Source organism: Dermochelys coriacea, chromosome 3 (genome assembly GCF_009764565.3).
Source record: "Dermochelys coriacea isolate rDerCor1 chromosome 3, rDerCor1.pri.v4, whole genome shotgun sequence".
In the NCBI taxonomy this organism is placed as follows: Eukaryota; Metazoa; Chordata; order Testudines; family Dermochelyidae; genus Dermochelys; species Dermochelys coriacea.
The window spans coordinates 115,011,799-115,028,426 of record NC_050070.1 but is presented as its reverse complement, the minus strand read 5'-3'; the positions used below and the strand labels follow the sequence as shown (position 1 = coordinate 115,028,426).

General features: G+C 38.6%; 1 protein-coding gene across 7 annotated transcripts in view; it reads left to right on the top strand.

The window, feature by feature from the left end:
* The window catches only part of LRP11 (LDL receptor related protein 11), a 61,338-nt gene that overhangs the window by 12,011 nt on the left and 32,699 nt on the right, over positions 1-16,628 (top strand). For 6 of the 7 annotated variants that reach the window (XM_038393787.2, XM_038393785.2, XM_038393781.2 and 3 more), the window contains exons 3-6: positions 5,534-5,675; positions 9,043-9,168; positions 10,774-10,980; positions 12,087-12,257. In XM_038393787.2, the coding sequence (XP_038249715.1) occupies positions 5,534-5,675; positions 9,043-9,168; positions 10,774-10,980; positions 12,087-12,257 (646 nt within the window). The remainder of the gene's footprint in view (positions 1-5,533; positions 5,676-9,042; positions 9,169-10,773; positions 10,981-12,086; positions 12,258-16,628) is intronic. The other variant, XM_038393786.2, reaches the window with a different exon arrangement.

The following is a 16,628-nucleotide window of genomic DNA, read 5'->3' as shown; positions in this document are numbered from 1 at the left end:
CATAAAAAAAGTTCAGTTTAAAAATTTAACACACTCACATTAAGGAAAGCCCATTTTTGCAGTCACTATTAGTGAATTATCTTATACATAACATGCTAAAAAAATTGATTATTTAAATTACTAAAGAGGCATTGTGCCAAAAAATTTAGGTGACTAAATATACTATAGACAAGAGGCCTGATTCTTAGTTACACCAGTGTCACTTTACACCTCTCTGACGTGTTACGTAGACTATATTCCTGTTCTCTAGTGAAGTGATTTTTAAAATTTGCCATTTTTCTTTATTTACCGTTTTTACAATTGAAATTCCTTTAAATTGTAATGGCTTTTGAGTCCTTTTAAACATGGCAGGCATGAATAATTGAATTTCAGTGACCGTATGTGGGGAGTTAGGCACACTACACTAATTGTTAACTGGATTTGTGTGCATAAGCACTTGCCAAGATTACAATTCAGCCACAGCTATTCCAAAAACATTTTAATTCATTCCTCAAATATTTGTCTTGCTCATCTAAATGTTTTTTCCCCAGAACTATGTAATATTAGTAGTTTTTGGTTAGTTTTTTAACTGTTAATGCTATATAAAAAACAATTTAAGGTGTTTTGAACTAACATCTCTTTCCTTCTTGATATTATTCTAATCATTTTCAGTACAGCATTGCTGTACATATTTCTGAGCATTTTCAGTCCAGGTTCTTTTAGGGTATGTCTACTCTCCAGCTGAGAGTGTGCCTCGCAGCCCAGGAAGAGAGACTTGTGCGAGCTCACTAAAAATAGCAGTGTGGATGTTATGGCATGGACAGAAGCAGGCATGGGCCAGTTGCTTGAGTCCAAGACCACCTGACCCTCTGAGTCTTACGTAGGGTGGCTAGCCCAAGCTGCCACCTGCTATTTTTAGCACACTAGATTGAGCAGAGCTTTTGTGATTCTGTTTACCTGGGCCAGGAAGCTCACTCCTAGCTGCTCTGTAGACATACCCTTAAGGGCTGGTCTACTTGGGGAAATTCACTGGAATTGCTATTGTGGAATAGACTGTTCTGCAATAGCTATTCCAGAATAGCTTTCCATGTGCACACTCTGTTCTAGAATAGAAGTAATTTTATTTCAGAATAATGACTCTGTTTTGGAAGTCCAGTAATTATTAGGGAGTACAAGTGACTTTTGATCAAGAATAGTTTTCTATCCCCACTGGTTTTCTCCTGTTGACAATGCCTAATGCAAATGCAACAAATTGGTTTTCATATACATTTTGGATGATGCCCTATATTACAGTGTTTAAACAAAATAAGTAGCTTCAGCTATAAGTGCAAGAGCAAAACAAGCAGTGACTGGAGACAGCAAATCTACATGTACTATTTTGTCTAGACACTATACCCGGCAGCCCATTCTGCATGCTTTCTGAGCCTCTCTGATCTTTACCTTGTTCCCAGATAACCTATTGCACCATCAAAGTTTCCATGGACCACTCCATTTATGTCTTGCCCTGGTCCCTTTGCTGGTCTGTCTCCGTTCCCATCCCACCACAAGTACTTTCTGGCACATTTTTTTGCCCCGTCTTTTAGTGTTGTGTGCCATAATCCCTCTGCCTTAATGGCCCTTTCTGGCACTCTGTCATCTGTGTCTTGCCCACTCTAAAACTCAGGCTCTCCTTCCTTTTTCCCACCTGATAATTCCAGAGCTTGCCTCTGGCTACATCTACACTTAGAGGTGGAGGTGTAATTTCCAGCTCAGGTAGACATACCCACGCTAGCTCTGATTGAGATAGCATGCTAAACATAGAAGTGTAGCTGCAGCAAGATAGTTCTGAAGGATGAGCTAGCCACTCTGAGTGCAAGCCTGCCTGGGACCGTAGGAACTTGGGGAGGCTAACTTGTGTCACCACAACTATACTTATATGTTTAGCGCACTAGCTAGATCAGAGCTGGCATGGGAATGTCTAACTGATCTGGAAATCACACCTCCAGCTCAAAGTGTAGACATATCCTTAGTTTCCTAAAGCAGCTCCAGAGTGCTCTCTCAGCTTCCACTGGCTCTCCAATATCCTCTGTCTCAATTTTCTTTGGATCCATCCATGTTTCAAATAGTGCCAAGCCAGAAGTCTTAAGTATCACACAGTTGCAATATGTAGTGTGGACAGGATTTTAAACATGTTCCTTAACTCCGTTAAAGCCTTGGGGTTAAGATTAAGGTTCCTTTTCCACTACAAATTGTACTTGTTTTATAAGTGTATTAGGATATATGTTCAAGGCTTAGTCTGGTTACAGAACATAGGTAAACATCCCTTCTACCTACAAATTGCAATGAGATTCCACTGCTGGATCCTCATTTGGATTGAAGTCTTAGAGATTATTTTTTTAAAATACATTATTTATCATATTTTATATTAATGTACACTTTGGAGCATTAATAATAATTGAAGTGCAAAGGATCAGACTGGGGTAATGGATCTGCAGAGATTTCAGGTCAGAGGATGTATGTACAAAGGTGGCGTAAAGCTCACGTTTGCAGTACGCTAGTGCTGGCTATGTTCAGGGCAAGACCCTCTGTGCAGAGATACACCAGCTGCAAATGGCCCCAGGAAGCTAATGCATAGCCAGTGACCAATATGATGCACAGATGTCCCAGCAACCCCTCTTTATCTCTGATCACACCCTCTTTTCCTCTCTAACGAAGGGGAGCATCATATTTGTACCACTGGAGGATGCCCCTTGTATTGAGTAACTTTACTGTCATTTATAACTAGATGTGAATATAATCTCCTGTATAATAACTGTGGTGTTTTTCTGAGACAGACTAACAGACTGTGGGCTTTGGAGAAGGCTTGGCAAGTGTTTATGAGATTATGGTTTCTTAGGCTGCAGACACTTACTGGTCAAACAAACGAATCAAATAAGGAGAAACTATTTGTTAAATACAGTGCAGTCTGGATTTTATGAAACCCAGTCTAACTAATGACCAGTAATACAAACTATTTTTCCCCCATGGGGAAAAAATAAATCACATTACAAAAGTGATGTTGGTGAAGAACAAGTTGACATCCTTTCACATTCTGATGCCTTCAGTGTATTGGAAATCACTTTGCAGAGATTTGAAGCATGAGAAGAAAGTGATACAATGAACCATACAGCAACTTATGCACCATACCTGCTGTCATTTTGAGGTGTTCGATTTTTTTGAGCTTTTTGATTCTATAAACTCTTCAGTTCCAAGTTAGTTTGTAAAGTAGGGTGGAAAGGGCTATACTTTAATCTCTTCCTCTCCACAAAAATTAATTCTCTTTGTTAATGTCCTCTTGAGAAAAAAGAGAGCACTTCCAAAATGACAGTTTCAATATTTTGAAAATCTCAACCCAGCAGGAGACGCACCAACAAACAATGCAGGGTACTAGTATGTCCTTATTGCATCATTTTGCTGTTCTCTTCTTGTGAGTGAAACAAGCAGGCTCTTGAAATTTAAAAGATTCTTCAGGGAGTTGCTGGCTCAAAGAATTTGTAATAGGAGCCTAGAGCCTTTCACCTGTTGGTCACCAGTGTGAATTTGTGAATGAGTTGCTAGTTTCAGTGTAGTTACCGGGGTGGTAGGTATCCACATCACAAAATGTACTGTCTGAGTTGGCAGTAACGGGTGTCTTTGTTGGTAGTCTTAAGAGAATATAAGGACTGAACCAGCATGAAAATAAAACTATCATCAGAGTTTCCTCTTCTATTCATGAGGGTTGTGAAGAGGGGAGGGAAACTTGTACTGCTTCTGTTCTAGCTGAACATGTTCAGAAAGAAATAAAAAGATCTCCAAGGTTATAAGTGAGACTGGTCATGCATGTAAGTCCAGCAGAATTGGGCCTGTGCTTTTAGTACTACTTTTGCCTTCCTTCTTCAAAACAAGCCCACTAGTTCATTATGTAGCAGTGTTAGAAAAAATGAGCCTAAAGAGAAAATCTAGTAGAATTCTAGGATCAAACAAATATAGGCCAATTTTTCAAAAGCAGAAAACTGAGTTTGAATGGGATAAAACATTTATGAGTAGCACAGGTGCATCTGAAGGAAATTGCAAGGGAGTTTTGAAAGTAATTTCATAGCCTAGTGAAAACCGCTGTTCATTCTTTAAACTGCTGCCTCTTGCCAAATTGCAGTTTACAACAGCTACTCTTTGAAGCCAAAATGAGCAGTTCAAATTGCTGTATTCTGCACATATTGTTCCTCAGAGAATAGTCAGGTTATCACACTCACACTGCATTTGGACAAAAGAAGAAAGAATAGGGTTTTTACTTTGATGAATGGTGCTAAATACATTTTAAGAAAATGTAGTGGTTCTGAATTTTTTTTTTAAGTTGTCTGTAAAACAAAATTTAAGAATATTTAGAAACCCAGGAAAGTCTCTTATACATTTTTAAATAAATATGTTCTCTCAATACAACACAAATTTGTGAATCAAATGGTATTTCATTCCAACATAATTCAATGTTTCAATTATTAGAAAAGTAGTTTCACAGCGTGAGGAGGAAAGCTATTTGAATATTTTGTCCTTTTACCATCAAAATTATTGGGCTTGTAGAAATATATATATACAGAGATTACTTTAATATTTAATATATTGACTTACTATAGGTGGGGTAGATAGCACTCCCTACTGTTCAAGTTGCCCCACACTTTCCATTATTAAATGCTGTTTTCAGTTACTCATACCTTCACCAAACTTCAACAGTTTGGGCTGACAATTTTCATACCAGATGCTGCCTCAGATTGAATCTTTATGGAATAAAGATGTAAAGAATAAAGCAAATTTGGATTCATAAAATCAGTCTTCAGGCTTACCAGGTGTTCACCTGCTTATATCACCTGCTGGATATATAGTCCAGCATCACATGCCATTATGTGTAACACCTGCTCAATATACATTGGGATATAAGCTTTCTTCCCTTGGAAGTTTGGATAGCCTCTCTAGACTCAGAAAAACTTTCTTTTAGGTGTAGTGGGCCTGATGTGACTGCATATTGTGAGACAAACGTAGGCTACAGATGAAATGTAGGGAACCTCTTCCTAAAGCACACACTAGCAGCATTGTGGAATATTACCAAGCTCTTTAAATACGTTGTCCATCACTTACATGAAAACCCAGTTTTCTAGCCAAATTGTTGCTACATATTTTTTACAATTGAAGAATGAGGTAAAATAAGCTTCCAAATTGGATTTCACCCATCATCCCAGTAGATACTGTAGACGTTCACATATCCTGTTTGTTCTCTTAATAACTACAGCTGCAACACCTGATAATTGAGCACAGAGAATTATTACTAAGACCAGTGCATGAAAGCTAAACATTAGGTATTTGCAAGTAGAAGGCATCAAAAGATCTAAATGTTATGAAATTATATCTACGTTTGATTGATCTAGTCTGACTTAAAGAGAAATATTTTATCTCCTTGAGAAGCAGCGTACAAAAGTCCAATTTTGTTAATGTGTCTATGTCAGTTAATGTACAGTAGCCAGGACTAGAATTTCAAAAATGAATTTTCTGGCTCCTCTCTTTTGATCAGGTACCACAGCCAGGAACATTGAAGCTCTCTCACTTGCAAGAAGGTGTATACATTTTCCAGCTGACTGTGACAGACACTGCTGGTCAAAAGAGCTCAGATAATATCTCTGTGACCGTTCTTCCAATGGTTCACTCTGTATTAGGTGAGAAAATGATTGAAATCACAGTTTGTGTGACTGCTGCAGTGTGGCATACCTAAAAAGTCTCTTGGGGTAGATGGGAACGCAGATGCATATCATAATGTCATTTTTTATTTAATAATAGCTTCCTTCCTTCTGTATTCCTATTTCAAATGAGTGAAGGGGTTAAAAACACTTTTGGACAAGGGAAGGAAAACCATCTTTTTATGTGTTTGCATGATTAATCACTTCATTGCAGATGAACATGCAAGGTAGGGCAAGCAAAACATAGCTTTGGTATTGCCATATGTATCAGGCATGTTATGATGGTATATTGTACATTCAATGCAGGATCAATAGAACATGGCAGGGCATATGCTGTTGTGAAAGACCACGGAAGAAGCAATTAATAAGTGTAAGATCCACAGACTAATGATTATTAAAATTTCTTTGTGAATTTGTATTCAAACTACAGCAGTTTTGGATTGTTTCTTTTTTTTATGCTTTTAAACTTTCTTCTGAAACGTTTACAACCCAGGTATTGCAACATTGTCCTAGTGCACGAATGGAAACTGAAATTGGCTAGGTTTCAGAGTAGCAGCCGTGTTAGTCTGTATTCGCAAAAAGAAAAGGAGTACTTGTGGCACCTTAGAGACTAACAAATTTATTAGAGCATAAGCTTTCGTGAGCTACAGCTCACTTCATCGGATGCATTTGGTGGAAAAAACAGAGGAGAGATTTATATACACACACAGAGAACATGAAACAATGGGTTTATCATACACACTGTAAGGAGAGTGATCACTTAAGATAAGCCATCACCAGCAGCAGGGTGGGGAAAGGAGGAAAACCTTTCATGGTGACAAGCAAGTAGGCTAATTCCAGCAGTTAACAAGAATATCAGAGGAACAGTGGGGGGTGGGGTGGGGGAGAGAAATACCATGGGGAAATAGGTTTCAGAGTAGCAGCCGTGTTAGTCTGTATTCGCAAAAAGAAAAGGAGTACTTGTGGCACCTTAGAGACTAACAAATTTATTAGAGCATAAGCTTTCATGAGCTACAGCTCACTTCATCGGATGCATTTGGTGGAAAAAACAGAGGAGAGATTTATATACACACACACAGAGAACATGAAACAATGGGTTTATCAGAGTAGCAGCCGTGTTAGTCTGTATTCGCAAAAAGAAAAGGAGCACCCGTGGCACCCCAGAGACTAACAAATCCATTAGAGCAAGTGAGCTGTAGCTCACGAAAGCTTATGCTCTAATAAATGTGTTAGTCTCTAAGGTGCCACAAGTACTCCTTTTCTTTTTGCGAATACAGATTAACACAGCTGCTACTCTGAAACTCTCCTTACAGTGTGTATGATAAACCCATTGTTTCATGTTCTCTGTGTGTGTATATAAATCTCTCCTCTGTTTTTTCCACCAAATGCATCCGATGAAGTGAGCTGTAGCTCACGAAAGCTTATGCTCTAATAAATTTGTTAGTCTCTAAGGTGCCACAAGTACTCCTTTTCTTTTTGAAATTGGCTAGAAAGTGATTATGTATTTTCAAGTTCTGAAACCAAGACTGCAGGGGAGAGCGGGGGAGGCAAACAGCATGAATGATGAGAGGAACTTCGATTCTTGAAGTTCTCAGTTTTAGTAATAGGGTTTTTCTACATTAAGGAAATTTGCATCTGTGTAACTATGATTAACTTACATTGGAAGAGCATACTTTGGAATATTACCAGATTAAACTGCACCAGTGCAGCACTTCTCCTTTAGGCATTTGCACTAGTGTAACTAAATGGCTTAGCAGAAGAGTAGAAAAGAACCAATTAATGACTTATACTCTCCACAAATTAATAATATAAATGTACAGTATTCAGGAATTTTCTTTAGACGGTGTTTTTTCAGAAGGGATGAGGTTTCCTTTTAAATGTTCCCCAGAAATGTTGCAACCCAAATGATATTGATGTGGTTACACTAGTACAGATTTTCTTAATGCAGACAGGGCCTGTGGTGTTTTTAGCACTAAAGGTTATAAAATGTGTTTTTCCAAGTATGGTTTTTAGCTGACAGTGTACATTCATACCATGCTTTAACTGTAGTTGTTGTTATGGAGTACAGCAGTGTAATAATTGATCATTTGAGTTGTTCCCGCAGACTGGTTTGCTGTTGTAGTGTCCAAATGCTGGAGTTGATAGCATTTTACAAACCAAAGAAACATGCTGGCATTGGGAGGACTGCTGCAAAAGTGATTTGTAAACATCTGATAATTACAAGGTCAAAATGTGTTGCAGGAAAACCTTTAATATTTAACAGCAATGCGGAAGTGTCCAGATATAGACATTCTCATTATCAGAGAAATCTAAAGATTAGGGCAGGCAGCAATCAATTTCTTTCCAGTTCAAGTCATTTGCAAGAATGTTGGCTCAATGCTACTCACGTACATGCTCCATTTGAAATTACTGGGGCTACTCATATGAATAAAGGATGCAGGATCATGTCCTTCATTTGTCCTTTGATGAGTTTTGACAAAATACAACACAAAGAAGGAATGCACACAGCTCTAAAACAAAATTAATATGCATGTGTGTGCATATGTAAATTAACACTCACAGACAGGAAATAAATATCCAACTATGAAATGGTGTGTGCAGCAAATGGAATTAAAGCTCCATCATTCAAAATGTTCCTGTTTATTTGACTTAGGAACTGTCCTGGGTTTTTTAACCCAAGCCGGACTCCCTACTGATAGTCTGGGCAAGTGCTCCAGGAAGCGTGGTATTTGCTGCTCTGGATTTTTGTAGAAAACAAACTGCTTCCCACCATTACGAGCTGCTGTGCAGAGCCCCCAGGAAGGAAGCCAACTGCTGGCTTCTCCCTACTGTAGCCAATTTTATGCTCCCTCTGCTGTTTGAGTACAGGGTAAAACTTCCTTTTTCCTTGAATAGCAGCAGCACTATCTAGTCCCCAACCTGGCTCTCTATTTCTTAATTAGAGAGCTTCCTAAACTCACTCTCTGAAAGGAGCAGACGTGCAGAGCTAGGTAAAGAAAGTCAGGAAAGAGGCTATTTTGATCTCCCTCAGTACAGGGGCTATGTTTACACAGAGTTTGAGGTGTTGCAGACCTCTTGGCAGCTACAGCCCCCAGCTCACGAACTCCTGTTGTAGAAAAGCTACCAAAATAGTGAAGAGGGTGCAGGTTCCAGCTCTTCTTTATAGTTCCTGTGTCAACATATATAGTGTGAAACAGCAGCTTTGTTCTAGTCTTTCTGCAGCATTTTATTTTACATGATGTCTTCCTTGGGGTTTGCTATAACATTGAAATAGTAATACCTCTTTAGATTTAGTATCCTGTATTTGGGCTTCCCTTCTTGTAATTTGAGAATTATTCTACAACAGGCTGTGCTGGAGTTTGTTCTCGCTACCAGTTTATCTGTGATGATGGCTGCTGCATTGACATCACCTTTGCTTGCGATGGAGTGGATCAATGCCCGGATGGATCTGATGAAGCTTTCTGTCAGAACTGTGAGTGCATAGTACACTGTTTTTTGTCTTGGAAGCAATGGCTGGGGGTTCTGATAAGAAATGCAGTAATGTGCTCCCTCTGCACAGTTAGCTCTCTCTAATCAAAATAGTTATTTAGAGCCTTTCATTGAAAACAGCAGGTGTATAGGGTAGCTGTCCTCTTATTGGGTGTTCAAAAATGAATTGAATTGTTTTTTAAATCACTTTAGAACTGTTGGAGATCCCAGAGTAACAGATATTAAATAGTTCTCAACAAAACATTTGAAAGATCAGTTCTTTCTTCACTTTCGTTCTAAGGCCAGGGTTCTTATTTTCATCTGAAGGAATAGCTGAGAGGTTGAAACATCTAATGCAGAGTACACATCACAAAAAATTTGTACATCTTTCAAAAATTCAAAATGTGGGGATGTTTAAAAAGGATCTGTTATTGGATCCAGCCAATCCCACTGCCTTGTTATCCTGCATCCCCCAACCCAGTTTACACCACTCACACAACTTTGACTTCATGCCCTTCTTTTGTTCTGCAGTAGGAATATGCTGTAAGATGTTCTCCCTTCTTGATATGGTACACTGTTTATTAGGAGCATAATTAACATTTAGAAAGGAATATAGTCCCAGGGTATATTAAATTGTCAGTTCTATCCACTCTCAGTTTTATGTAGTGGTGCTGGAGAGTGTTTTTATGAATTGAATTGGAATGATTGCACCTTCCCAACACATGGTATCTGAAGGAAGGATGGTCCAGTAGTTAGATGCTAGCCTGGGATTCTGGAGACATGATTCAAGTCGCTGCTCTGCCACAGGCCAAGTCACTTAATTTCCCAGTGCCTCAGTTCCCCATCTGTAAAATGGGGATAGTGCTCAGATACTGTGGTAATTGGGATCATATAAGTACCTAAGATTGATTGATTGATTGTGGTTTTTGTGGCTGAAATGCTTAGACACTTCTTCAGAGATGTGCTACCCATTTTGTGAAATAATTAGAGTTTGACTGTGGGATGCTGGTAGCTTTAAACTGCTATAGTCTTAATCTACACTTTACAATAAAGTGAAAAGCATGATCATTACATAGCTCATTGTATTTTAGTTTTATATACTAGCTCTGCAAAAACAGAGATTCAAAGTTAATTTTATAATTATATCACATCACAGGGCAACCCGTGGGATGTTTTTTCAGTTTAAGGAGAGTTTAGCAAAAAACACAGGAGAGCAGAGAATCCTAAATCCAAAGAACTGGTTATTGTTGGTAACAGATTTGCTGCAATAATGACAATGGTGAGATTAAGGAAAGCCTCATTTGATTCATTGCTGTAGCCATACATTGTTCACTTTTGAGTTGTCACTTTTAAGAACATAACTCTTTTCAAGGGATTACCTAGTGGGAGCTATGCATCTAAATCCTCTGTAACTCTCTGAAATTTAGAGTCAGCATCTCAGAAGGCAAAGAAAAACTGTCATATAATAGAGGTCTGAATGCTGAGTGGTATCAGAGTCTGATAAACATGTTAAAACTCCCTGATGCCAAATTCTGCCATCTTTACTATCAAAAAACTCCCATTCACTTCCATACAAAAATAATAATTGTTTTTATTTACATTAATTCAGTCAATCCTGGCCGAAAGACAGCAACTCATGCAGCTATCAGCACTGCCCAACAAAGGAGCATAGGCCTGACTAAAGATGCAGACAACTCCGTGGAAAACACCCAGAAAAACACTATAAGAAATCAGCCACAACTTTCACTTGATGCAGACAAGTCTAACCAATCACTCTCTCAGGGACCAAAGAAACAAATCAGTGGGTTTATCCCAGGTAAGAATAAAAAAAGAAATAGTTTCAGTTAGTCAGTCTTCATTAACCAAAAAAAGTACCTTTTATAATAGATGGCACCTAGTCAAAATCAAAATCTTGCAAATATAGGTTATGTGGGGGAAATTGTAGGAGGTTAATAATTATACCTAAAAATTTACCTTTAAAGTTTGCCAGGCATCATTTCTAGCAGTTGGTAAAAATAAAAGAAAAATTCCAAAATGCTAGAAATACAATCTAACCAGTTTAGAGGCAAACAGTACAAAACACTCAAAGAAAGCAAATATGGAAAACTTCTGCTGTGGGCTCTGCTGTTATTAATTATTTACCTAGCAGCATGCTAGGCAGTTACAGATATGTAGGAAAAAGCTTCAATGGGACTTCATACATAGGAAGGTACTACTTAGTGTGAGTAAGGGTGACAGTATCTGACCCAATGTGAACTGAGAGAGAAGGAAATTCTTTATGTTATGGTCTCTTCCCTTTTTAGAACTGCACTTTTCTGAGTACAGCTAGCTGATGTAAATGTAGAGAAGTCCACGATATGAGGACTTCAATAGCTCAGACATAGGTGAGAGGTTTTACGCAGGAGTGGGTGGGTGAGATTCTGTGGCCTGTGTTGTGCAGGAGGTCAGACTAGATGATCATAATGGTCCCTTCTGACCTTAATATCGATGAATCTATGTGTCTGATGTAGCACAGTCTTTTGTGACACCTTTGTATTTCTACTAATGGAGACCAAAAAAAATAATAATAATAACCCCAAAACCCCACATACTGTTGCCTTAGTAGGCAAAGAGGCTTTTGTGAAGAACAATATCACTGTTGGAAGTTATAAAACACTATCTTAGCAAAAGCTACAGAAGCTGCAGTGAAATCAGAGCTTTCAGTGCAGTCAAAGCATAGGTAGTTCCCTTGCCAGGAAGCTGAAACAATCCAATATGTTTAACAAATGAAATTAACTAGAGCCTTTTATTAAAGAATAAGTTACAAGTACACAGAGAGTACAAGACTCTCACATTTTAATGGATTTTTAATGTTTAGATGTGAGCTTAGCTTCTAGAGATACAGCTGATTAGAAATATGGTTTTCTTTTCTTGTTGCAACAGAGCAGTGCTTAGTGCTTCCCGCTGCTGGCCCTTGTAAAGGGCACTTCCCTCGCTGGCACTTTGATGTTTCTTCAGGCACTTGCCTACATTTCATCTATGGTGGCTGCAAAGGGAATGAAAACAACTTCCTTCAAGAATCTGACTGCCTCAGTGAATGTGTAGAAATTCATGGTAAAAATTCCCTCTGTTGGGAAGAAGGGAATATATCTTTATAAAGCGTTTTATTTATTTATATTTGCTCCAGCAGTGTAAAAAGGAACTCTGCAACAGAGGCTCTTTAAAATTCTCTATTCTGCCTGAAGTTCTTTTACCTCTTACATTTATTACTAACACCAAGATTATAACTGAAAGTTAGAGGAAAATGGAATAGTAGCTTTTATTCAGTTTGTTTCCTTTGTGCTATTGTCCACACTTCTGTACTGACAGTGTCTGTTTACCTTTGCCCAGTCAGTTTCATGGTCAGCTTCCCATGTTAGCATGTGCCTTTCACACCCACAAAGAGGAAACGGAAAAACATTTCTAAAAACAGGAAACTGATTATAAAACCACAGAAATTGGTACGGGGAGTCAGGGGCAGGCATAGCACCTGAAACTACTTTTAACTCACTTTTTTTAAGTGGGCAAGATTTCCAGCTGACTCTGTCTTTCTCTAATTCTTGTGCTTTTACTATTACTTTTTTATAAGTTTCAGTTAGAATTTAAACTCATTTCAGTTACAATTAAAAATTTCCTTGTAGAATAGAATCTCACTGATCCACTTACCCAGTACTTTTAACTAAAACGCATGGTAATCTCTGCCCATATCTCAGCAATGTTATAATAGTTTACGTTTCTAAGACTTCATCACTTTTACAACATATGATACAGCACATTTACTAGTATGCTAATATAAGAGTAACATAACTAAACGATACTTTTCAAAATAATTGAAAGCAAGTGTATTTTGTGATAAAGTAGTCTTGAATTATCAGGGGTTAAGCAAATAAACATACTATGGAAGGATTAGTAATAACAATGGGTCTGCAGGGCATTCATGTACAGTTAGCAAGTTTCTGCGGTATCTCTTCATGTCCCATATTAGGAAGTCTGTGCTGATAAAAATCTTTAAATCTCAGCATATTGGGGTTTTGGGCTTAAAAACGTCAATTAAAAAAACGATCAATTACTGCACCTGTAAGAAATACAGACTTGGCAGACAAGTACACATTTTTGGGATGAGATGTTTCTTTAAGACACGGTGTTGCTTTTTTCTGAAGAATTCTGAATAAATCCAGTAATACTCTGACACAAAATATTTACCTGAAGCTGTGTGGTGTGAGCACCTCAGCCTCAAATAATTTGGGCCTAAAGTCCTAGGTAGCAAACTCAAAGCACTGAAGCTTATAGTCTGATGTACCTTGTGTTTGCTACTACCGATGTGTTTCTACTGGTGTAGTGAGAAGAATCAACTACATGATAGTCTCCCAGTAGTGACCAGCCTGGTGGTGATATCATATAGGGGAATGATGATAAATTTTGTTTCTGGGCTTGCTGTCCTTTCTGGCTGAAGAGAGGGCCTTGATTGCACAAGATGGTCCCTCCAGCCAGTTGATGAGTGGCACTGTTAAGCTTTCAAGGAAACGTCTTCAGTCCTCCGCTTGAAAGATTGTAGCTTCAGTGTTGACATAGGCAGAGTCAAAGGAATAAATCCCATCAAGGAAAGAAAGACCCAAGTCTTCAGTCAGGATAAAAAAGTGGTAATAGCTAAGGATAGCATGAGTAGAAGCCATTCAGGCTTCCTCACACAGTTCTACAAATGCATTGCTGTGTAATAAACAACACTCCCATTTTAGTATAGGTCCTCTCCTGAGTTGGAGGAACTAGAGCTACTGGTGCAGGAAGTGAAACCAGATATTATAGGGATAACAGAAACATGGTGGAATAGTAGTCATGACTGGACTACAGGTATTGAAGGGTATGTGCTGTTTAGGAAAGACAGAAACAAAGGTAAAGGGGGTGGAGTAGCATTGTATATCAATGATGAGGTAGAATGTAAAGAAATAAGAAGCGATGCAATGGATAAGACAGAGTCCGTCTGGGCAAAAATTACATTGGGGAAGAAAACTAGTAAAGCCTCTCCTACGATAGTGCTTGGGGTGTGCTATAGACCTCCGGGATCTAATTTGGATATGGATAGAGCCCTTTTTAATGTCTTTAATCAAGTAAATACTAATGGAAACTGCGTGATCATGGGAGACTTTAACTTCCCAGATATAGACTGGAGGACCAGTGCTAGTAATAATAATAGGGCTCAGATTTTCCTAGATGCGATAGCTGATAGATTCCTTCATCAAGTAGTTGCTGAACCGACTAGAGGGGATGCCATTTTAGATTTAATTTTGGTGAGTAGCGAGGACCTCATAGAAGAAATGGTTGTAGGGGACAATCTTGGCTCAAGTGATCATGAGCTAATTCAGTTCAAACTAAATGGAAGGATTAACAAAAATAAATCTGCAACTAGGGTTTTTGATTTCAAAAGGGCTGACTTTCAAAAATTAAGGAAATTAGTTAGGGAAGTGGATTGGACTGAAGAACTTATGGATCTAAAGGTAGAGGAGGCCTGGGATTACTTTAAATCAAAACTGCAGAAGCTATCGGAAGCCTGTATCCCAAGAAAGGGGAAAAAATTCATAGGAAGGAGTTGTAGACCAAGCTGGATGAGCAAGCATCTTAGAGAGGTGATTATGAAGAAGCAGAAAGCATACAGGGAGTGGAAGATGGGAGGGATCAGCAAGGAAAGCTACCTAATTGAGGTCAGAAGATGTAGGGATAAAGTGAGAGAGGCTAAAAGTCGAGTAGAGTTGGACCTTGCAAAGGGAATTAAAACCAATAGTAAAAGGTTCTATAGCCATATAAATAAGAAGAAAACTAAGAAGGAAGAAGTGGGGCCGCTTAACACTGAGGATGGAGCGGAGGTTAAAGATAATCTAGGCATGGCCCAATATCTAAACAAATACTTTGCCTCAGTCTTTAATAAGGCTAAAGAGGATCTTGGGGATAATGGTAGCATGACAAATGGGAAGGAGGATATAGAGGTAATATTACCATATCAGAGGTAGAAGCGAAACTGAAACAGCTTAATGGGACTAAATCGGGGGGCCCAGATAATCTTCATCCAAGAATATTAAAGGAATTGGCACCTGAAATTGCAAGCCCATTAGCAAGAATTTTTAATGAATCTGTAAACTCAGGAATAGTACCGAATGATTGGAGAATCGCTAATATAGTTCCTATTTTTAAGAAAGGAAAAAAAAGTGATCCGGGTAACTACAGGCCAGTTAGTTTGACATCTGTAGTATGCAAGGTCCTGGAAAAAATTTTGAAGGAGAAATTAGTTAAGGACATTGAAGTCAATGGTAAATGGGACAAAATACAACATGGTTTTACAAAAGGTAGATCGTGCCAAACCAACCTAATCTCCTTTTTTGAAAAAGTAACAGATTTTTTAGATAAAGGAAATGCAGTGGATCTAATTTACCTAGATTTCAGTAAGGCGTTTGATACCGTGCCACATGGGGAATTATTAGTTAAATTGGAGAAGATGGGGATCAATATGAACATCAAAAGGTGGATAAGGAATTGGTTAAAGGGGAGACTGCAACGGGTCCTACTGAAAGGCGAACTGTCAGGTTGGAGGGAGGTTACCAGTGGAGTTCCTCAGGGATCGGTTTTGGGACCAATCTTATTTAATCTTTTTATTACTGACCTTGGCACAAGAAGTGGGAGTGTGCTAATAAAGTTTGCAGATGATACAAAGCTGGGAGGTATTGCCAATTCGGAGAAGGATCGGGATATTATACAGGAGGATCTGGATGAACTTGTAAACTGGAGTAATAGTAATAAGATGAAATTTAATAGTGAGAAGTGTAAGGTTATGCATTTAGGGATTAATAACAAGAATTTTAGTTATAAGTTGGGGACGCATCAATTAGAAGTAACGGAAGAGGAGAAGGACCTTGGAGTATTGGTTGATCATAGGATGACTATGAGCTGCCAATGTGATATGGCTGTGAAAAAAGCTAATGCGGTTTTGGGATGCATCAGGAGAGGCATTTCCAGTAGGGATAAGGAGGTTTTAGTACCGTTATACAAGGCACTGGTGAGACCTCACCTAGAATACTGTGTGCAGTTCTGGTCTCCCATGTTTAAAAAGGATGAATTCAAACTGGAGCAGGTACAGAGAAGGGCTACTAGGATGATCTGAGGAATGGAAAACTTGTCTTATGAAAGGAGACTTAAGGAGCTTGGCTTATTTAGCCTAACTAAAAGAAGGTTGAGGGGAGATATGATTGCTCTCTATAAATATATCAGAGGGATAAATATAGGAGAGGGAGAGGAATTATTTAAGCTCAGCACCAATGTGGACACAAGAACAAATGGGTATAAACTGGCCACCAGGAAGTTTAGACTTTAAATCAGACGAAGGTTTTTAACCATCAGCGGAGTGAAGTTTTGGAATAACCTTCCAAGGGAAGCAGTGGGGGCAAAAGATCTATCTGGTTT